The 24034-nt window shown below is 30.6% G+C and overlaps 1 protein-coding gene across 2 annotated transcripts; it reads right to left on the bottom strand.

Annotated features, from left to right (window-relative positions):
- Window positions 1-1785: 1785 nt before the first annotated feature.
- On the bottom strand, window positions 1786-21858 carry LOC132717613 (uncharacterized). Of its 2 annotated transcripts, XM_060701108.1 has the most exons (6): window positions 21704-21858; window positions 7529-7625; window positions 6690-6830; window positions 5439-5552; window positions 2637-2767; window positions 1786-2262 (listed from the first exon to the last, which is right to left on the bottom strand). In XM_060701108.1, the coding sequence occupies exons 2-5, from the start codon at window positions 7621-7623 to the stop codon at window positions 2653-2655; spliced, it is 465 nt and encodes a 154-aa protein (XP_060557091.1). In that variant the 5' UTR covers window positions 7624-7625; window positions 21704-21858; the 3' UTR covers window positions 1786-2262; window positions 2637-2652. The 2 variants fall into 2 exon arrangements, with proteins under 2 accessions (XP_060557091.1, XP_060557092.1); XM_060701109.1 differs by lacking the exon at window positions 5439-5552 and having other exon boundaries at window positions 21704-21857.
- Between the last annotated feature and the right edge of the window lie 2176 nt (window positions 21859-24034).

The following is a 24034-nucleotide window of genomic DNA, read 5'->3' as shown; positions in this document are numbered from 1 at the left end:
TACTCGTGATATAATAAGCATCTGAATAACATACCGAGTATCACAATGCACTCAAGTCAAGATTTTTTTCCACCCAACATGTCATGAAAGGGAAACATTTTGGCCATCACTCTCGTCCAATCTTGACAAAAACTGTGAATAAATTTACCATTGGCGCATATATTTTCAGAAGAAATCAAATAAGAAATCAAATTTTGAAAACGTTGTTATACAAACACTTATTATTTTAATCAAGTTGTTGATTATGTAAATTAGATAAGAGAAATCCTGATATCTACGACACGGGGAAGAACGGAGCATGTACATGGGAATAAGAAAGGAAAATGCGTTGTGGTGAAATAACACCCTTCCGGTTTTTTTACGATAAAAGGTCCCTAATTGTCCTTAAAATGATTTAAAGTAATTAGTGTCACAGACCTCCCGTTCTCCTCTTTACATGCACGTAATTGAGAGGCACAGGGAACCCACCGTGCATATCCAGTAACGCAGGAATGTGCAAGTAACGCAAAAGTTACAACGAATCTGTGCAACGCTATTGCCAAAACCAATAGCACAGTAAGTATACGAACCAAAATATTTGATTCTAAATGAAATTTAAAGAAACGAATAGCGCATACGGCTGCTACGACATTATACTTTAACCAGCATTACAATTTTTTTCAGGAGTATGTTTACTTCTTTAGATCATTCGTGAGAAATACAACCTGATTACCGTTTTGAAGGTGACTTTTGTGTTTTCGTCAAATAAATATGTACATTTAACACATTTAAAACATTATTTTTTCATATTATATATAGATCTACCTAAGACATTTGTCAAACTACAAGTGCGTATAACAATAGAAGGAAGCTGGTAAAATAAGATTTAGCTACTTTTTATGAGATAACCGGCGTTGCTTCAGTGCTTCATTCACGAATTCGGCGTTACCTCGTAAAAATGGTCACAATTACGTCAATTATCTGCTAAATTAACTGTAATATAACACGAGTAGACTGGAAAATGTCTCAGGTACAAGGCATATAAAAATCATAAAGTAACATGTACGTAATTGTATTTAAAGATATCAACGAAAATAAAAATTGCCATCAATACGCTAGTCAGGTCGTCATTTTCACGGATGATCTTGAAAAATTAACATGAAAATATTTTTGATGAGGTTTATAGTATAATGTCTCGAGAGCCATATGCGCTAATTCATTGTACTGTAAAAAATATTGGTCCATTTTCTTATCGCGGTGCTCGTTTTAGCCACTGATTCGCACCATTCTGTGTTATTTGCACATTCCTGCGTTACTGGATATACACGGTGGAACCGGTAGAAGATTTTTAGACCTTGCAACGACAATGTTCTGACTGAAGGCGATGGGAGATGTCCTACAAAGACAGGCACGACTAGGAAGGAAGCCTTTATTACAAAGACTCCTTGAAAGGCAGGCATTTAGCTCATAACAATTCTTATTGGGGCTATTTACCTCCTTTTTTATTGTTATAGGTTACGGTACGTTTAGGTTCCAATTAGCTTCTGTTCAGTGATATACAATGGGCTTAAAATTAATATATTTGGCTTTCACTCTGTGTAAAATTATACAGAGGTAACATCTCACTAATTTATGCTTCAAGATCAAACCCTTGAAAGAGAATAACAGTCCCGAGATGCGAACTCGATGACTTGATGGAGGATGAACCTTCATTAAACAGATTTACGTTACTATGATGTTACTGATATACTAGTATATGTTTATTATCATGATCAATTTCTTTTACATAAAAAAGACAAAACCGCATTTTTTTCAATTTGTTTATTTTACTGTTGTCTTCACACTATTCCAAAATTCAGATATACCATAAAAGTAATAAATAATTTAAGATAAAGCGATTACATGGTATTAAATAATAATAAGATAAAAATATACATCGATATAATTAAATTGACATTTTTGTGAAGCATTCACAATCTAATTTGATTTTTGGTCTTGTCAATGTTTGTCCCCTTAGCTCTTCTTTTAACATACATGTACATTTCGTTAAGAGATGTTTTATCCATCATAGAGTTTCTTTAAATTATATTGCATTGATGAAAGTGTAGCTCTTCTATGATCATAGCTGTGTCGATATTGTTGATTGTCGTCTAAGAACACGTACATTATTGTCAGCTCCAGGTCACATGATCTCAAAATAATTGTCAGAACTTGTTTTAGAGTTTTTAGTGAATTTTCTTAAAAATGTAGTTTATGACAGGACGGAGACGAACGCCGTTGAATCTGAAATAGAAAAGATTTAATTTTATACATTTACAGTGATTTTATAGTGACAAGTGTTTCTGAATAAGTAATTTGACAATATGTTGATATAATCCTAATTAACTTATTTCTTTTCTCCTGTAATATCATATTGTAATGTAATTCACCAATAAGATTACTTAATCTCACTTATTTTTTCATATCTTAGTAAAAGAAGAAAATCTAAATGAAAAATATTTGGTGAACCAACTCATTTAGCACTTACTTAATACCAACATTTTCTTCATCTGAATACAATATTTTCGTTCTAATACCTACTATTTATTGATTAACGAAATGCAAAACAAAATCTTATACTTGGTCGTACAAATAATATTTTTTATAAGTATGATAACCTCTAAGACCCCGTCGTTATGAATATTGGTCATCTCTTGCAGAAGAAAGTAAAATGTTTGATAATCTGTATTTCTGCTCATCACTTAGGCCATTAAACACCGAGTCCAGAGATCTTTTCTTGCGCTTGCCGCTAAAATGTACATAAGTGTTTCAATAAGATAAAGTATATATTGAAGATATGAAAGTATCAAAGTGATACAAAGGCGTTTTTAGTTATGATAATTCATAATTGTTTTGTTGGTTGACAAATATATACATAACTAAACAGCAAGAAGAAACCACGACATTGTTTCTTCATATACCACTAAATTATTTTGATATGAAATTGTATTTGATAGTATAAAATTGAAATTGTAAATGAACTTTAAAATGTTACCATCCTTTAGAAAACTTGAGAAAATTGGAAAATGAAAGGGAATAGGTGAAGAATCTTTCTCATATTGTGCATTTATAACGTGTTGAAATTTACTCACGTGTTCTTATAAAACATGATACTCTTAAATTGGATACATATGACGTTTCATTTATAATACATATTATTCATTTTAACATTTATTTTGTAAACGTAGACCAATGTATCATATATTTATCATTATTTCATATACATTACATATCATATATTTAATTCAGTGAATACAATATAAAGTCTTATAACATAAACAAGATTTGTAAAATAAAATCAGACACAAAATGTCCTTTAAAATTTTATTATGAAATTTGATGTGATAAAACTAATGATATACGGGTATATAAACATGCATAGGATTTAACATTCAACACATGCCATTCACGTAATTTGTATGTGTTTGAAATTGACAAATAAACAAAGTTATACGTTTTAAAAATTTGATGTGCTCGTGCAATAACGTATACATAAATTACAAATTATTAAAAATATTATATAAATAAAAAAATATTTAGCTTATTTGTAAACATAAATACACCGAATGTCAAGTTCTTACTTAATCTATTAATTTTGGATGAAAACAATGTAATTTAATGATGAAAACAATATGAGTGAATGTGTGAATGTGTGGGTGTTTGAATGGGTTGTTATACCTGAAACACTGTATCTTTAGTGAAATTAAAAAAAGGGGAAAAAAACACCGGTTCAGAAAATATCATTTTCATTGTTTACTATATATCTTTTTTGGTATTTGCTTTACTTGTTAAGGAGACCATCATCATTTTGGTCAATTATCTAAAATTATCAATAAATTTATCTCAAAATTTCTTTTTGCTCATAATACAATTATTGTTTTCCTGATTATATCATTTCTCACCCGTGTGATAAAGTGCACAAAGTGTTCAAGATACAAATTTAGCGTAGAAAATACCTATCTCAATTTTAACTACTGTTACTGTCTAAAGATTTTATTATCACGTGACATAGGAATTAATGAATTTCACAGACGCCTTAAGTGGTACTGTTGAAATTGGCATTCCTTAAACAGATACTGATACCAATATATATAAAATATTCAATTAAAAAAACCTAGAAATATGATTTAGTTTTGTATCGTAATAACTTCTTTATCGCCATTTCCTATATTGTTTTTATTTATTGCAGTGTTATCCGTTAAAATGAATCAATGTGTCACGGACAGATGGACCTATCTTTTTTTCAGACTTTCACGCATGGTGGCAATTATTCATACAGCATGATAATATTTTTTTCTTGTGTATAAAGGATTTCCGTGAAATTGGAGACGAAATTTTCCAGCTTGGTGGCAGGCAAGCTCTCAAGAATTCTTGTTAAGTTGTCGCAGTCTGTGTGGAAATTTGTACGGATTCTTGCCATTTATTTCTGGTGAAACACTAATTTTTGAAGACTTATGTTTGATAGTGGCCTAATTACAAATAAATAAAAATCACGTCTCTTGCAATTTAAATTTCTAGCTATAATAACGTGTGTATCTTCGATAACCTCGGATATAAAGTATTGGAACATGCTTTGCGTTTTAAGATAGAAAATGTTCTTATAAGTACCTATTCGTTCTTGAATACTAAACCACGTTTATAAGCTTAACAAGCTTACACTTGCGATATAACAAACACATCGGTTCATAAATCAGCAAAAAAGTTGTCTAGGGAAAAAAACACGTGATTGATACCTTTTCTAAAACAGTATATTGACTATATTCTAACATCGTAGACATATTAGTTTATACGTTACTGTGAGGGGATAAAAGTCCCTATCGTATTTGAATAGATGCAATTTTCCTTGCAGGTTTCAAATTACGTTACAAAAAATAAAGAAGGATGATTTGTTTCATCTTTCGCGTCAACCTCTACCAAATATGATAAGAAAAAAGTTATTTATAATATGAAAAATGACAATGTTTTATTATCCCATCCGTCAAGAGAGTCCTCATTTTGAAAAGGTTGAACCGATATTTTATGATGACGAAAGCAATTACTTATGGCGGGTACCTGCTGTGCGCATTATTCTCTGACATCATTTTTTTCCTAACCTATTTAATTATTCCTTACTTACTTTGAAAAATAAAATAATCATAATTATAATGTACATTATGTTAATTTGAAACACCGAAAAAGGAGTAAATGTGATTTCGAAGCAGACGACAATAAAATAATATCAAAGGAATCAAAACATTGTAAGACGCTATTACTGTATTTCATATTTTCACGTGTAGGATCTCTCTTTTGATTAAAATCAATTCTCTCCGTACTTAAATCATCTTAAAAGTGATAAAAAACAGCATATAGATCACAGTTAACTAAATGTCGAAACTGGCCAATTGAAACGTTATAAACATATGATGTCACTATATACGTACATATAATTCGGGTCAAATAGTCCGTGACCTACTGGTACACCTAGGCCTCTGTTGAGGGCAATAAGAGCCTGGATTTCGGCGATCCTCTGATCCGACATTGTCCGCTTCACCATACTTTTAAAATCAAAGGTTATATAACATGGTGGTTATATATATAATTATATTAAATAAATATATATGAAGGTCATAAACAAAACATAATATAAAGTATAATGCATTATACAAGTTTCATCTACTTCCGTTACAAAACTGCACAAAAAAGCATGCAAAAAAGTTAAATGGGTTTTATTCAGTAGCCTTGACCGTTTTCCTGTCATGAATGAAATAAAGAAAACGCATGCAAGAAACAATATATGTATTTATTTATATTGTGCCGTCGCCTTGGAGACAGCACGTTGATAAAGAAGAGACAAAAAGCTGTTCGCATCGCGCAGTGGGAGATTGTTCAACTTTTCCTGAAAAATTGGTTTATACTTTTATCATGTTTTAAGATATTTTCAGAGCATTAGACTGTAAAACTCAAATCTTTAAACGAATCTAGCTTTCTTATTCGAGTGGAAAGGCATTTATTCTTAAAAAATGTATATAAATGTTTGTATGTCTGCAACATTTTCAATTTTCTTAATATGTTGCGCGATCTTTAATGGGTCCCTATGTGACTGTTTGAATTGAGAACAATATTTTTATGTGAGAAATAAAGCTATTATGACATAAATGGCCAATTAAGCCAATGCGTTGCAGCGATGGTGCACTTGCCTTTATAAAAGTCTAGGCTTGACCTTAAAAAATACATCATCAGACAGACTTTTGTGTTATAACTGAATTTCGATATAATATCGTACTCAATCATTCTTCAAGCTTGTGTTTTTTTATCTTCAATTAATCTACAAATCTGTAAAAAGCAATTCAATATACTTTTATGCTGGTGTTCCATTTCTAAAATATGGCTTTGTCATTCACTGTATGAAGGAATTATTCGACCATTGTGGTGTTATGATTTAAGGATAAGACTGTAACAGTATTAATTATGCCAATGTTTTGATAATCAACGGATGCTACAGGTGACGCATGCAAATGAGTTATTTAAATAAAAAAAATCATGCTTAAGGTAATATATTCATATAAGATAAATATTCGGTCTATCATGCACATTCTCTTATGTAACGCATGCAGTGCAAAGGTAAAATCGCAATATGCAACCATGTGGCACCGGCAAATATATTTGACCACACCCAATGTCATCGCCTGTACCTTTCAAAAACGTCAACTAGACCGCAAGCAATATCAGCGCAATGTGATGGCATTTGAAGATAGCGTAGCAATTTGTTTTTATCAAGCGTGATACGAGCAAGATACTCGGCTGTGCGTAAGTCACCAATTTGTCGTTTATCTCTGAAAAACAGTTCATCAATTTAGTATATTCTGTATTACTTGAAAGACATGGCCTTTAATTAAAAAAGCCGCTTGAATTAAATTCGAAAAGACCGTTTCAACTAAAGACCTTTATATAAATAAAACAATATTCAGTACAAATTCGTAACATTTTTTTTATTATTTTAAAATCAATATTTAAATATTTTTACATAAAAGGAATTCGGCAGAAACGTTTATGAATGTTTAAACAGAAATGGCATTTAAGAATCATATGACCAAAATGGATTGGAAAGTAATTATTGTTAACAGTTCAAGTGTCACAAAGATACTTATTTTCAAAACACATCTTTCTTGTATATTGTATTTCCATTTACATATTCTTATGTAATTTACATAACAGACGCTTCATCAATGGTGGTTCGAATCTATCTAGAATGACTGTCACATAAAACTTGATGTAAATGTAATTTTAAAATACTACCTTTGGAAAATTAAAAAAAAAACGTATGGGGTCTTAATAAACTTTTGATGTATATCTTTACAAGTTAAAACAACTTGATGTCACAGTCTTCAACTGGTAAACATGAAATATTTAATCGGTTACTATTTCTAACTTTTGGACTGCGCCATTTATAAGAATTAATAAAAATTATAATTAGATGCAAATTGATAAACGTTATAAATAGATATAACAATTAGGTCAAGGTCGGGCATACCTGTCGTCTGTATCCTGTAAATATCTAGCAGAGGTGATTGTCGTCAATCCCAAAGCTATAACCAAAACCACTGAAGTTACGTATGTCTTTAACATCTCTGAAAACAACAATAAAAACAAGATTAACATTTTCGAAAATCAGGTTATGACGTAACAAATTAACGAGCCATTTAAAATCCTTTATTGTACTATTACATTAATGGTTTAGTATGCATATGGATGTAATAAATTGTAAGTTTTCTAAACTATGTTAGATATCATATTTAGTCCAACGCTCTACCTATTGAGCTAACCGGACAGTTGCTCTGCAGCATTGGTTTTGATAAAAGAATATATATATCGATAATGAACACTAGGCTCTGTCGTCTTTCTTCTTTTTTAATCTTTAATGTTAACAAATATTCTTATTAACATGCATATCATTCTAACCATTAACATGCAGGCGGCTACAGAATCTAGTCATGTGACAAGTTGAGGACAAACTCAATCTGCAAATCTGTGTTCGCTATTCAGACAATACATATATTACAATTTTCGCTTAAAAGATAGATAGATGGTCTTTTCCAAGATTGAAAGATGCACAGGTCCACCTGAGATAAATTGCTTGTTAAAACTTAAACAATACAGATCAGCTATGATTATGATTGAAATGCATCGCAATAGATTATGGTATTCTAATACGCATATATACTCTAATTTCTTCTTCGGTGACATTTTGTTTCTCTTATTCATGACTATCTCATATCTACTTTGGTGACGTTATTTCTCTTATTCACCTATTATAAGGGGTTTAGTGATTATAATGTTTCTTTTCTCTCTCTTTATATATGACATTCAACATGTGGTAATCCAGTACCGTCTTCTTAGATTGGTATATTAACTTGGAGTGCATTTACAACTCCAACACTTATATACTTTGACAAGAACGTATGTCAAGCGGATAATGTTAGAAACGTATTTGGTCATTGGCGACACATTGAAATATGGTAATGACCGTCTTTACAGGGGAATATACATTAAATAAGAAACGAGAGAAAGAAATAGTATCAAAGCGAATGTTAATGACCGACAAAGTCATAGGGTAACTGATATGCATAATTATTGAGCAACATGATAAATAAAAGTTCTATAAATAAACAGAAAAGTTTCATATTAGTTTAAATAATTGTAAATGTCCTTATGTTGTACTAATACATTTACTGAAATAATACGAATAAACAATTAGCTAAGTTCTAACTTTGTTATAAATTAAATAGATTTTTTTTCAAATAAGTTAAGGCATATATTTCACTTTTTTTGCCAAAAATTAAATCAAATTACACAAAGCAAACGAAATGCACAAAACCCAGACTATGATATTGTCAATTTTTTATTTGATGATTAAAAATGTAATTATAAAAGCACATAACTTTTTTGCAACGAAACTCATTCCATTTCCTTATTTCTTTGTGTGTGAATAAGTAAAGAAACGAGAGGAATTTTAAGTCAGGGACGTGGTTGCTAAGGAAGTACTTCAACCAGTGTGACACAGCAGACTGTTCTGCAACCTTATCTAATCAACAAGTTACACACAGACTCGCAAAGCTTAAGTGTCTTAATGCTAGGAAATCAGGGGAGTATTAGGTTTGGATTATTCTAAATGATCTTAGTCTGCAATAACCTAATAAGATATTTCACACGCACTACAGTGTTCTAATTAGATAACAGTGCTCCGCTGGGTATTAGAACTGTGAGCCAAATTCTATTTTGAAATGTTCAAGAGGAATTTGGTTTAGATTTGTAAATCTGTAGAGATGACTTCTGACTTTTGTTTTGTATGCATCTATAAAAGTGAATGAGATACTTGGAATTAAAGTGATTTGAGATTCCCCAATCACTCGTTAGAGAACAAAGTTCGGTTCCTATTTATATAAAATAGTTCATGAAAATGATCTTCTGATGTATCGTTTGTTTCTCCTGTTATTTGTTGATGTTATATTTCGTATTCATACGCGCCACATCGCAACAAATGTCATTTCAGATAATGAAAGTAAATATATCAAATTTCAAGGTAACAGTGTATAAAGTTAAATATGGTGAAATATTTTATCAAAATTTTAAATAACTGAAGATTTGTGTTGCTTACACATCCTTATAGTGACTTATTAAACAATTTGTAACATATGATGTATTTTTAATTAATTTAGCATACAGAACGTTATACGTAAATGGAATAAAATGTTCCGGGACAAAATATTAAAGCGGCTGCATTAAGTAGGGTTGGTGATGATTTCAAGCATGCCCACTCGCTTTTGATTATTAAATATTCTGACACAGGAATAATCACAATAGAAACAATAATTTCACAATCCACAGATTTCAGAAAGAACGCTAAAATTTAATAAGATAACCCGTTATAAGATAGTTTAGACATAAAAAGTAAAGTTTTGCATAAACATGTATTCATAGACCTTTTGAATATAGCCCAAACTGCATACTTATATAAATTCACACATCTTTTCCATTGAAATAATTGGTAAAACTTACGTCGAAAAACTATATTTAAGTACACTTTTGTAAAACATGACGTAAAAGAAAGGAAAGTAAACAAACCAAAGACGTAATATTTCTACAGGGTACACACTCACTGAACTTCGTCTTTATTGAATTAGCTTCCAGGTGCGACAACAAATGGTGTAATTAATTTGAGCTATTTGACCTCGGCTAAAATCAGCATGGAAAAGCAAACTGTACCTTGTTCTTCTAACACAGATCCAGGAAAATTAATTTTAATTACATTACCTCGATGTTTTGCCGTCTGTACATTGTTTACATGTTTATATATTTTAACCTTTGTTTCCTAAGTGTGGTGGTCATTGCGTCATAAACTCTCAAGAGTAATGAAAGGTGTTCAAATAGGCGTTGGCTTGCGTATATTTTTTTCACTTTCACCTGCGATGTGGAACAATTAACTAGTTTAGGTTTGAAAATATTAAATGATTAAGACATAATTCATAATTGTTATCTATAGACATTTTTATTGAGTTGGTCCATGGGAGGTCATAGAAAATGGAACATCCCCCACGCCCCTTGGCACCGCCTAAAACTGTATTCACGATTAATTCCTTAAATTACTAAGTAAAACTATAATCCCCAAGGTCCAGAACAATATTAATATCAACATTTGTATTAAAACCAATCCAACACGTATTGCCCTTTCAGATATACTTAAAATAAAATTGACCGGAAATTATTATTACGCTTTTGAATACTTCTTAGACCAATTTAAAAGATGTCTGTATGGAACGTCAACTCATGTTAGATCCTAACATTATGTCTTGGATATTTAATCTTTAGACAGTACATATTTGGTATTAAATTTGATTACCAGGAACGAGCTCGCTGCCGTGATCTGGAGTGAAAAAGCACACCACCGCCGACTACCCGGTATACTAGTATATGAAAATTGCAAATTCCGAAGACTTTAGTTGACTTTTCTGTAAATTGAATATTTTGAGACATCCTATTACTTAAATTTAATAAAACTATTAAAAAAGAAGAACATTTAAGGATGTGCTTGTTTTATTTTCCTGGCTATATAAAGGTGATTTAAGAACTATCATTTGAACCGTTGCCAATGAAAGAGTTAAAACCTTCCGACCTTCAAGTTTTATGTTTGCTCAATTCAAGAGTCACACGCACGCACACTTGTTGTCTTTAATTTGTTCATTCTTTTCATTCAAAATGTGACTATCGCGTGACATATTTTTTTTTGTAACATAAAATCTGTCTGTCAAAGATTTCAAGAGTTTTTGGTAATAGCTATTGGCAGAATAAAGTAGGAATGTGTATAAGATACAAGGACCATTGATTTCTTAATCTCCTCCGCGTGATGTATTTTGATTTAAAAAGATCATCATTTGATGTGTAAATATTAAATTGTATCAAAGCCGGTGCTAGGGAGGGGTCATGAACTCTATCTTGCAATCACCACTACCACCCATGAGTAGACGCCGACTCAATTAAACCAAGCGCGTAAGATATTCAATTTTGCCGATTTTATGTATTTATTTTGTAATTTGTTTATTTCATTAAATTTTTTTTCATTTATTTTTTAGGGGGGGGGGGTGGGTCTTCGGGGGTTCTGTTTTCTGTATTCGGCTTCTTGGTAACGTCTATAACTACAATTAAATGTTGGACACTGTGACTAAATTTCCCATAATTTTAATACACAATAAGTCATTTCATCCCGATATTGACAATTGCCTCCGAAAAAGCAGTGAATCAATTTCCCTAACTAAAATTATTAAAAGAAGATGTTGTTTTTTTTTAATAATTGCTCGGCGATATGCGAATGAAATGCAGTTATAAATGGGCGCCACGCCCAAACAAATAAACATAATGAAAAATTACACTAGAAATACCCCTAAGACTGAACGAAACAAGTTTTATTAGGAAACAAATAAAAAATGACGTTGAAAGGTTTAGAAGACGGGACACTATTAAAACATTTCTTAGACATGCTTTCCTTTTAACCATATATTCATATTATGTTATACTTGAAAATGTGTCATTATTTGTTATTTTCTCATTAAAGCTAAGAGTTTTCTTTCCAACATCAGTGGGTGTCCACACAAAAGAAATGCAAATAGATTGTACGAAAATTGCTCATTACTCCATAAGATGTTGCCATAATGAATATCCATGTCAGTTTCAATACAGAAAGGCAGTGAAATGTAGTAGAAAATATAACACTTGAGTGTCTAAGTAACAAAAGTAACAACGCGCCGTGTCCACAGTCTGTTAGTTAGTATGTAATTTTAAAGAATTTTCACATTTTGTCATGGTGTACAAATGTATTTAATTGGCTTGGTTGTCCATTTTGGTTAATTTAATGGCTTTAGGGTTATTTATTTTGCGCATAACATCGTTTTGTATTTACATCAAATAAACAACATAAACAAAATCAAAATACAATCAAAAGATAAAATGTAATAATGCAAAGGGTGTTATGAAATCAATACATTTGTAATTTTGCAACGGCGACTGTTCGGTACTACTTTAATCATCTTCAAATTAGTTTTTAGGCACCATTATTTCAGACAAGCAATATTAAAGAAAGTCCATATTACGTTGTTGGCATCAAAGTACCAGAAATAGTTACCGAAACACGCGCCTTTATAATAAGATCAGTGTTTTTACAATAGAAAATATCAAAATAAGATTTTTAAATTAAGAAATAAATGGATGAACGTTTGCAAAACAAAAACAAAAATCCAAGGAGCGTTAAAAATACCTAACACGAATGTCTTTCGTCTATTAAAAAGCAGTTTTGATTACTTATAAGCCAAAAAGAGTTATCTATAAATCCATTAATGATGGGTTATAAAGCAAAAATGAACACACCAAAACAAAATAAACAAAACGGGCCAACAGATTGACACATCCGTGCCGTGTTAACATGTTCGGTGCACTGTTTCTCTTTTCAGCCAATAGATATATCAAAATTTGTCTATCAACATTGAAAGAGGAACACGTCTATTTAACTGTATAATGGTTAAAGATCTTATAAATACATCTTATAATCAAGCAGTAATTCTCACTTGGCGGATAATTGCTAAGTCAGCGATGTAATCTAAAATAATGACAATGTGTCACATATTGTTTACACGAGCAGATGGCGAATCATACATTTTGAGTACCACCCGATAAGTACTTCCGGTCAAAGTTCTGCAACCCGTCAAACATTCAAAACCAAGATGGCGTCAAGAGGAGATCAATAATTTTAGCACGTTAATCTCGAATTTCCAATACAAGCTCTAGTTGGCTATGCATGATATATGGCTATGCCATATAACTCGTTTGTCATTTGTCTAAAAAGCTCCAAAGGGATTGTCCATAAATACATTTTATTTCCATTCGTCTAAAAATGTTTCATTTTAAGCTTGTTTTCTTTTAAAATACAGCATGTTTTTAAGTTGTTCGAATTGAATCTGAATGATAAAACAACAACACCAAAACCAGTTATATCACACAAAAGAAAAAAACAAACGGAAACATGCAATGAATATGTTATATATTCACACGATAATATTAAAAAGTAACAGTCAAGTTCTTCAAGTCTCAGCGGTTTGAACTTTATCCATCCCCCACATTGTTCTCTCTAGCTGTGAATTGCGTAGTGAAATTTTTCTGATAATCTTTAAAAGAGGGGAAAAACTTGCAGATAATATGAGGTCCTCGTAAAAACGATTGGAATTTGATTGAAGTTTAATACGTAAAATTCTATGCAATAAAATGTTATTTTCCCAATTTTGTACTGACATTTTGAAGAGTTTTATTTGAAATATTTCTCTTGATGACAACGATGCCTTTAAAGACTTACAATACAATTATGATTACTTACAATTACATACAAATAAACATTAACATATCTGCTTACAATTATAACAATACTGGGTTTCAGACTTTCTGGCTTTCCATTAAATTATTCATACTAAAACGAGGTTTTTTATGTATAAATTTCACTTAATGGCAACGATGGTTTTAAAGACTTACAATAACAATGAATTTTCTGTCCGATTATGATTAGTTTATTTTTCGAAACAATTGTTTTTGTAGGTAGGGTTCAAACAAATTAGGTCAAGACAATGGAAACATGTACAAAATTATCAGTTTCAATGATTTTCATTTCTGGAAAAAAAATGCTCCAAATTTTTGGATTAAAGTAAATTATGATGATAGTTTGTAGGATAAAAATATAATAATAAAAATAACTAATGTACTTTTGAACCGATATTTACTCTTTATATTTTGATACACTTTCTTGTTACGATGCATTGGCTTAATCATCTTTTTGTCTGGTTCATATTCTATAACATTAACTTAGTCTCAGTATGAATGCACCACAGTACAATCCCTTTATTTATGTCATAAAAAATCCCAAAACAATAAGCTTTAAACTAGATTGATGTTCACGTTCTTCATCGATAAAATTTCTAATGTGTTTAATGTTGTTTAACATCACTAAAACTCGCCGGAATTTATATGCTGACTCATGATTCAATTATTAGTGTAAAGAAGTCTTCAGTGCTATTAAGCAAAAACGTAATAATTCTGGACCAGAGGCGAATTTGTGAAGCATTTGTTAAACTTTGTATCAACCACCGAGTTACTTCACTTGAGAAAAAAATTCCAGTTTTAAGAAATTGTAATATTCGACCTTTAGCGAATAAATGATCTGGAATTGGTCGCAAACGATAGATAATGAAACGTTAATCGATCAATCCTTACGTTTAAAACGATGTCCAATTCCCAAATGATTTAAATTTACTCGGATTCTTTTATTTTGTACGGTCTCAGTACAAACTTGAAGCTCAGTTACCTACAAGCGGTCCATTGACATATACCTAGTTACAGTGCCTTTAGTACATCATTAAACCTACATTTTGTTTAGCGCACCTAACGTGATAAAATGATATCAAAATATCATAAAGAATCGTAAGTGAAACGTAAACTTAAATTATTGCGTTTTTTAACTTAAATAATTTTCCACGACTTACATAATCACCTGTTTTCTCTTTGCATATTCCGAAACATTAAAAAGTGGTGCGTATAACTTTGGTTCTTTTATTAGACGCCGCTAAAATTCGAACCGGTGAAAACAGAGCAAAAAGTACAAGATGATGCAAAATTACTAGATCAGTTTCACCAACGAGGTATGCAATTCTGTTTAGCACTCATACGGTACCCTTCTAATAAGCGATTAAAATCTCTAACGACATCTAAAATCTTTCATTGAAAATGCGATATTAGATCACCCAAATGAATATGTTTGGTACGACAATACTCTCAGATGGAGTATAAATTACGTTCTTGAACTTTTAGGCCGATTAAACTGGGAAATCATTCCAAAATATCATCCCTGAGAAACCTACGAAATCGCTTAAATTTTGGCAGTAAAATATGACCACATTATTACCAGATTAAAGTTAATAGCAGTGCATGCTAGAGAGTTACAAATTGTGAGCATAAGCTGCGATTTATTGTAAATAGGAAGCAACCGTTAACAGTTTAATCGAGACTTAGAATTTAAGTTAAAACAAACAGATCGGAAATTGTTTGATATCATATGCGTAAGAATATTGTTCTTTTAACTGCCTAGAGGAAATGTTTGATTATAAAAACGGAAGAATTGTCAGTATAGGAGTGATACGTATTTAGATATTGACTAAGCACTTAATAATATGTTGTATTCACAGTATATTTGAATAAATAAGGAAGTTTTCAGCTTTAACATGAACAATGTTGAATATATTTGATCAATCTCAAGGCAAAGCTTCGTATCATTTACGAATATACTGGCGCCTGTTGATATTTTTGGACACAAATTTATTCATCGAGAACGCAAATTATTACCGATATGAAACCTATCATGCTGATTTAATGAGACAATTCATGCAAACTATGATATTTGAATTAGAAAACTATTCATTACAAACATGATACTTTTGCAGTATACAAAAAGAAAAGAAAAAGAAAGATTATTGACATTGTAATAAAACATTCTGGACAAAATCATTCATCATTCGTATAGAAAATTTCAACATATATACTATACAGCATGTATCAAAATATCACAATATAACTAATTGTTATAACAAAAAAAGTTCAAATATCATCGTTATAGAATCGACACTGAAAGCACCTTAATGAAAAGAAAACTATCTTTAGTCGAACCATTTAATAAAGCGTACAATTAAAAATATTGCACAGTTTATTACCTTTCACTATTTGAATTTATATAAATCTTGTCAAATTTAACTAGAATTGTTTTGCCATCAATTATGTTTTTCACATAATGCCTATTTAATTTTATGTCAAATGAGAAAACGTGCTCTTTGTACTGCCAGTAAACGCTGTATGTTTCCCGCATAGTGAGGGTCATGCTGTATAGCTTATATAGAGAACTGTGCTGAAATTCAATTTTAGTTTGACCAACAAGGTTACAGTTTTATGGCGAATTATCGCTTACTTAAGACATTACTTGGTCCTCCGACGGCTCTTTGTCTACATTTGAGGCATGCACAAGCATTTTTAGAGTGCCAATAACAAATATTAATATACTTACCTTTCTAGATATAGCTGTATTAACAATAACTGTTGTTTATGTTGTGCAAAATCATTTAAATTTGGAGTAAATTTTTGTCTAACAATTGTAATCTAAACTAACTTGTCAGAGTATATATGTATTTCATTGATAAACGATATGTTCAAAGAATAGTTGGAAACAGAGAAAGCATAGACTTTCCAATATCATTAAATGCGTTCGAATAGATTGCTTTGTACTATTCAATATTTGTTGGAATTTGTCTATGCACTTTAATAAAGGAATTTATATTATTTTATTCTTTCCAGAAGTATCTTTATCGTACTTTTTCGAGTTTGGAGAATGTTCAATCAATCAGTCAGTCAGTCAGTCAGTCAGTCAATCAATTAATCAATCAATCATTTCATTCATTCAATCAATCAATCAATCAATCAATCAAATTAATCATTATCATGGCATATATTAAAAGTATGAGTTAGTGAATCAGAATAGTTAAGATAAACCAATAAACTAGGTTTTTTGGGGGGTTTTTGAGGTTGTTTTGCTTTTGGCCGAAAGCTTTCTGTGAACAAATTTGACTCCCTATAAAATTATACAGAGAACAAGTGAATACAAGTAGAACTTTTATTGGTCATTTTGATCTTGAGTCTTACAAATACCCAAAAGCACCGATTTGCCTTTACTTTTACCTCTTGCAAATGCTTCAGGTCAGCATGTGTTTCATAAAGATATCTAATTATGCATTCTGATACTAAGCATAATTAAAATTAAGAAAGTTGAAGCATATTTAATGACAAATTTGACTTAAAAATAATGCAAAATAGATGAACTAGGTTTTCTAGACAATATGTATTAATAAAAATATTACTTGTTTCACATTGGTAGCATTTTAAAACATACTCATCCTTAAAGACAAATTGTCATTGTAGTAACAACATAACAAAGTATCCAAATAATGTTTCAAAACTGTTTGTTGTTGTTAACAAAGATTAAAGAGAATACCACTTTTTGTCCATTAGAAGATGATAAAAATTTTGTCAATTTATTTTTGTTTTCTTGTAAGAGCAACTCGTTGATAGTTTTTATAATAAAAACAAAAAGTAGTTCTTGAGAAAGGTTAACACTGTGTCACTTGCTAGAGGTGGTTTTGATCTAAATTTGATATTTTTTTGTAAGAATTCGAGTAAATTTGAGGGAAATTAATGTGCCAGTGGATGCTGCTGAGGAAATTAAATTCAATTCCTAGTCCTAAGTGAAAACTGAGTCAATGTCCCTAGAATATACGACAAAAAGAAATAGTTCAACCATGTTTTCCTCAAAAACAGGAACAAAACTTTTGAAAAAGCGGGGGAAAGCTCGCAATGTAATTATTATATTATTAAATACTACTTTTCTTTTAGAAACTATATTCCCAAGTGAGTGCAAAGAGCATTATAAAATCGCAAGCAATATTTCTTGTAGTGGAAAATATACTCTTATGCAGATTTAATTGCTTTAGAGCCTTGAGAATTCAAACTCAGCTAAGAAAAACATGCCGAAGACTGTTGAAGACTGAATGCTTCTTAAGTCGGTGCTAGGGGCCTAAGAGATGACGAATTTTCCAATATTGTTAATGAACAGACCCAATCAAACCGAGTCTACAATATCTAACAATTTATGGTTTTTATTTAGGGACCTCTCCTTTTCCAAGTGTATAAGTTACACACATAAGATCCTGCAAGCCTTTTAAAAAGTTACAAATTCTGAGAAACCCTTTGCACAAATTCAACAGGGTGAAGGTTAGAGAGCAACCAATCAAGATTGGTAACTAAACTACTTCATTACAGTTCTATTTTTTCCATTTATCCTACATAATCTATTTTATTCTATTCTATTATTTCCAACCGATTTTATTATTTCATTATAATTCTATTATTCATGACAGTTTTGTTTTTTCCTCGAACAATTCTATTATTTCATTTAGGTTCTATTATTTCATCTATTTTACACGAGGGATTAAAAATGCATGATAGTACTTAACGAGAACCTTCTGTAATCGTGTTGGTTGTTGCAACAGAAGAAACATGTGTTTGCTTGTCTACAATTTGATATTGATAAATGCAAAAATGACTGTCAGACATACGTTTTAGGAAAGAAAGATTTTATTACAGAAATAATCATATCTTGATATATATCGATTAAGGGAAAGATTCAATTGAGAAAAGAAGTATATATTTCGAATTTTAATCCATTAAGATTCATTTTCAGGCTTATTTAGCGATTAAACAAATTGTCGTGGTAGGAAAGGTAGCTATGTATTTCAATGTTGCATGTGTCCAACACTAACTGACAATGTCATCATATAACAACAAAACTTATTACCTTTTTCAATGGTGCTTCACTGAAATTAAAAGGCTTTAAACATAAAATTTGAAATTCTTACATGGATCAAGTTTAAAAAAATGGAAAATTTGCAAAGGATAATAAAGAAATATACCCATAATTGAATTGTATATCGAATATTGTGCGATTCTTTGTCCAATTTGAGCGAAAAACGTTGCAACGCTTTACATTTTTGGGTCATTTTGCAAAAAATATGATTATTCTGGAAAAACACGGCGGTAAAATGATACCAAAAATTAAAAAAAAGGTTTCGAGAAATAAAAATGATAGCATTTCTGAGGCATAATGGGAATTTAATCTAGATAGGAATATCTTGTTCCGCAAACGTCACTACAATTTTACCTTTCCCTAATTTCAAGAGAACATATATGGCATAATCCTTCTTTTAGAACTAATGTTATACCATATATACCACAAGCCATTAAACACGTGGCGTAAAAACCATTTTTCAGAAATTACCAGTTGAGCGATAGTATGGTGTCTTTAATTGACTTAATTACTAACATTGCTAAGGAACGAGAGTGCGAACTCGCATTCAGATGTTGAAAGGAATTTATCACTGTGACGCTTAGTTTTAATCTGAATTACAGAGACGCTCTTTAAATAGTATACGTAATTTGTTAAACCATAAGTTGGTGAATTTCTTAAATGGTCTTGTCCAAATAGCATTTTCGGAACTGTCCATAAGAAATTTTGTTGATATGAAGATGACCATTCAAACATAGTATTCAGCCAACAGTTAGAGCTTGGTCAGACAATATGGGTGTGCCCGGTCTAAATTAAAATGGCGACGTTTTTTTCCCGAAAAAGAAAGTCAATTGGTTTTTGAGCTGATTTGAAATCAATTATTGTGTGCTAAACATATTAAAAACACATTTAAAATGACCGTAAAACACTTTCATCATCAATCGTTATTAATCATGTTTTGCCGTGTGAAAGAAATAAAAAGGTACAAGGATAACAAAATTTGAATCCCACTTTAGAAAGAAATAAGAAGCAACAGAGATAATTGTTACAGACTAAAACTCTCACGAATCCAGTTAAACGTGCCGATGCAAATTGATCGTCTCTTTTACAAATTAGAAATCATTCAAATTTCAAATTGAATGAGATTTAAAGAGAAAAAAAACTTATAAAGGGATGTGGCATAATAATCGTTATTAAGATACAAAAACAGCACTAACAAAATTATGTTTATTGTAGATTATCTTCTCGTATATTATTACACAAGTCTTTACTCTTAAATTTTATTGTATTTTTAATGTAAAGCTGAATTATTGAAAAAAATAAATTGGTTTTATCATCATACCTGCAAAGGAATAGTTATTCCCACGACTTATCTAGCATAGATTTATACATGTTGCTAATTTTATCGTATCTAGGGAAGTTTGCAAAAGTGTTTTATGCCATTTGCTACGTTCTTCATCCAATTAAAAGTCAATTATATTTAATAAAAATGAATTTATTCGTGGAAGCATTTAATACCGTCCGCAATGCTGTGAATTTAACAACAGGTATATAAAATATTGATCTATATCAAACTGATTTCTACGATTAAAAAAATCTGAAACATTTAAAAAAGAAAGAAAAAACATACAAAATTGTTGTAAGCTATCAAAATATGTGATTAACGTTATTCTTTGCCTTTTTGACGATATCAATTTTACTTTTGAATTAATCATAAGTACTTTACTCCATTTATGTTATTTGTAATATTTTTTCAATTTCGTAATTAAATGCAAAACATAGTTAGAAGAATATTTACATGTCATGTACAGATTAATTTATAGAATAAAATCACATATCGTATGAAGTGTAATTTAAACAAAGAGTATCTGCATTTTATTAACAAATGATTACCATATTCAAGGCAATAATAATATGTTTTATTCATATTTCTATCACGTAATAGCTACGATTTCCGACAAATGTGTCTGTTTCGACTTTATGTAAATATTTCATGTTTAGTGAAGCTCACTTATAAGCCCATTGGGCCTTTAACTTTTAATATGCAATCGCATGTACCTATAATAAATAAATTACGTACTTACTTACTTATACAATACATCACATAATGTTAACTCTATCAGTTACAATCAGTAACAATTACGTAAATTATTTCCAATATTTCAAAAAAGTGATAAAACAGAAATGCACATTAAAAAAATAATATTGAAAGACTGCATATCTGGATGAAACTTAGTCATGAGTATATTGCATTCTGTTTTTCGATATTTAATTCATACTAGATAGTAAGTGCCAAAGAAATCTTTGATCCTCTGCTATATGGAAATTGTGACTAAAAACCAACATGTGAAGAGATTTAAGTGTTGTTGTTTTTTATTTCATTTAATTTGATTTAAATCAAAATTTGATTTAGCTTATTGGCCTCTTACTATGATTTAATGCAAATTTAACGAGAAAAATTAAGTTAAAATAATGAAGCGAATATAATTGACACAGTTTACAGACAAATTAAAGAAGAATGTGAAATATCTTAAAACCTAAAACAGAAATAATCAGTTAAAAATTCCAATGACATTTCTGATGCAGTCAAACAACAAATAATTACAAACTATCAAACAGTAAACTAAATTCTTAAAATTATAACATAGCTAAATATGTATATCAGAAATTCTTTAAATTCAAACAGTTATAAGAGACTATTTTCTAAAACAATAAATTTAACTTAAATATTATTCTTACCTTTGCCAATTAGGATAGTTTATCCGAGTCTTTCAAATTTATTTATTTTTGTTCCGCCAAATCATGAAATAAAAACTCTCTTTTATACAAGCGTTTTTACGTGTGCGATTTTGATAACGCGCTTACATTAAGTAATAATAACCAATCCAAGCAAGCGTTTTATCGGGATTTTGTCACCTTTCGTCCAATCAAAATGCCAGTTACAAGTGGCAGAATCAATGCGCGTAACACGAACAGATAATTAGCGATTCCTACGCGTTTAAAAGTTTGCAATGTTTGGTCAGAGATATTTGACGAAAGTCATGTAGTTTCCCAGTCATATAACTGATTACGCACAAGAGGTGTTGTTGATAAGCACATGGCGTTTAGTGGTCACACAAGAGGTTATAAGACTCAATCCCATTTGACTCTACCCATTTCCATAGCAACAGTAACAAGATGTCATATCTGCATGTCATTTTGGCGGACAAAAATGATAGTGAAATCGGTAAAACGTCCCGTATGATGAGTTATATCATCTAAAATAGTTCAATAAGGAAAATTTGATAAGAATTTAAGATAGTTAGCTAAAGTGACGTGTGATTTAGGATTTGTTTTTACCAAACTCCTCTATCATTTAATCTAGTAAGAGACAGGCTCGTAAGTTTAATTAAATGACGTCATTGATATTGAATTTGGCTACACTTAAATCTCTTAATTAAAACAATAATAACATACTGTCTATGTATATGAGTTGTTTGTTTTTAGTATTTGTACTTGTATTTTATAGTTGGATTCGTTATTACAGACCTGCCACCCACTTCCACCCACCACCTCTTAAAAAAAAAAATAACTAGCAGACAAGAAAATCGCGTCTTTTTCAAAATAAGACATCTATTTAACAGACAATAAATAATTGTGAACAAGTTCTTCAAGCTTCCAGGCAAACGACACTGAAAGGTGGAATCAAACTGATAAAATTAATATTGCAACTGAATATTCGTTCTATTAAAGTTTTTATTTTAACGTGTTTATACAAGCATTTTTGTACAATATTCTATGATGTGTTGTTTACATATCTCAACTTACTAATAATATTCGTACGCACGATTTAACCTATCTAAAGTCTATACAAAATATATTCATTGTTTATTAAACCAAAATGTATTTAAACATATTCAAGAGGCAGGGGCATTTTAAAGATTAGTAAAGTTATAATTTTATTTTTAACATGCAAGAATTTTAAAACTTTGCTGAGCTTTACTTGACATCTTCATATAGTTATTAAAGGTGTATACATAGTAAACTTGCATGTACATCTCATTTCCTTGACGCGCTTATTCTTCAGCGTGACTGGACGCTACGTTTGTATTATTCGTTACTAGTATAAAGATTTCTGATAAGTTATATGGTTCAGTATAGTAATAATGGCTGTAAGTTTAAATAGCCAAAATATACGAAAGAATAACTTTTGTTTCCGGAAAAAAAAAGAAACTTCATAAATTGACAGCAACAGTGTATATAAATTATATAAACGTCACGATTATTCAATAAAAAACGACGTTACAAACGTGCAGTATTTTGATTGAGCCTGTCCAAGGACAGTACTGGAAAACGCAAGTTTTCGTCCACGCACCGCACCCTTGCACCGGCTTAAGCAGAATTCAACATGATATGTTCATACTGTGGTCATCATTGGGCATTCAATGTTACACGTTCGTGCCATTCCCTGGCAACATATCCTTGGGGGTGATGATACAGTATGTAAATAGGAATAATGGAACAGCCCATCAGTACAAAACAGATCAAATAGAAAGAACAAAAAGTACAACAAACTCACACACAGCAATCATGTCGTGCTTAACGATATTTAACGATCCAAAATATATGTATAACATCTTTGATTAAATGTACGTGGCGACTTTTTACGACCGCCACATAATTTAAAGAATAAAATGCATATGACGTCAAGTCAAAATCATATGCATTGCCGTGCAAACAAAATTGCTAAATTGCTATTATTAGTCTAATAACTATGGAAGCGTCGTAGTGCCAAACCTGAAATATTTTTATCTCTTAATAAGTAGATACTAAGTCATAATTAGTAGATAGTAAGTACTAATTATTAGATAGTAAGTGCTAATTAGTAGATAGTAAGTTATAATTAGTCGATACTAAGTCATAATTAGTAGATAGTAAGTACTAATTATTAGATAGTAAGTGATAATTAGTAAATAGTAAGTACTAATTAGTAGATAGTAAGTGCTAATTAGTAGATAGTAAGTTATGATTAGTAGATACTAAGTCATAATTAGTTGATAGTAAGTACTAATTATTAGATAGTAAGTTATA

This window comes from Ruditapes philippinarum, unplaced genomic scaffold (assembly GCF_026571515.1).
Source record: "Ruditapes philippinarum isolate M1 unplaced genomic scaffold, ASM2657151v2 ctg3385_1_1_1_1, whole genome shotgun sequence".
NCBI lineage: Eukaryota > Metazoa > Mollusca > Bivalvia > Venerida > Veneridae > Ruditapes > Ruditapes philippinarum.
Note: the sequence above shows the minus strand (reverse complement) of the source record. Positions and strands in the feature narration are given on the sequence as shown.

Excerpts from the sequence above, each read along its gene's own strand:
- LOC132717613 (XM_060701108.1), bottom strand. The coding sequence starts at position 7,623 with ATGTTAAAGACATACGTAACTTCAGTGGTTTTGGTTATAGCTTTGGGA. Across the intron at positions 6,831-7,528 it reads TTACAGGATACAGACGACAG|AGATAAACGACAAATTGGTG; the intron begins GTATGCCCGACC and ends ACTGTTTTTCAG. Across the intron at positions 2,768-5,438 it reads CTATTTGACCCGAATTATAT|CGGCAAGCGCAAGAAAAGAT; the intron begins GTACGTATATAG and ends TGTACATTTTAG.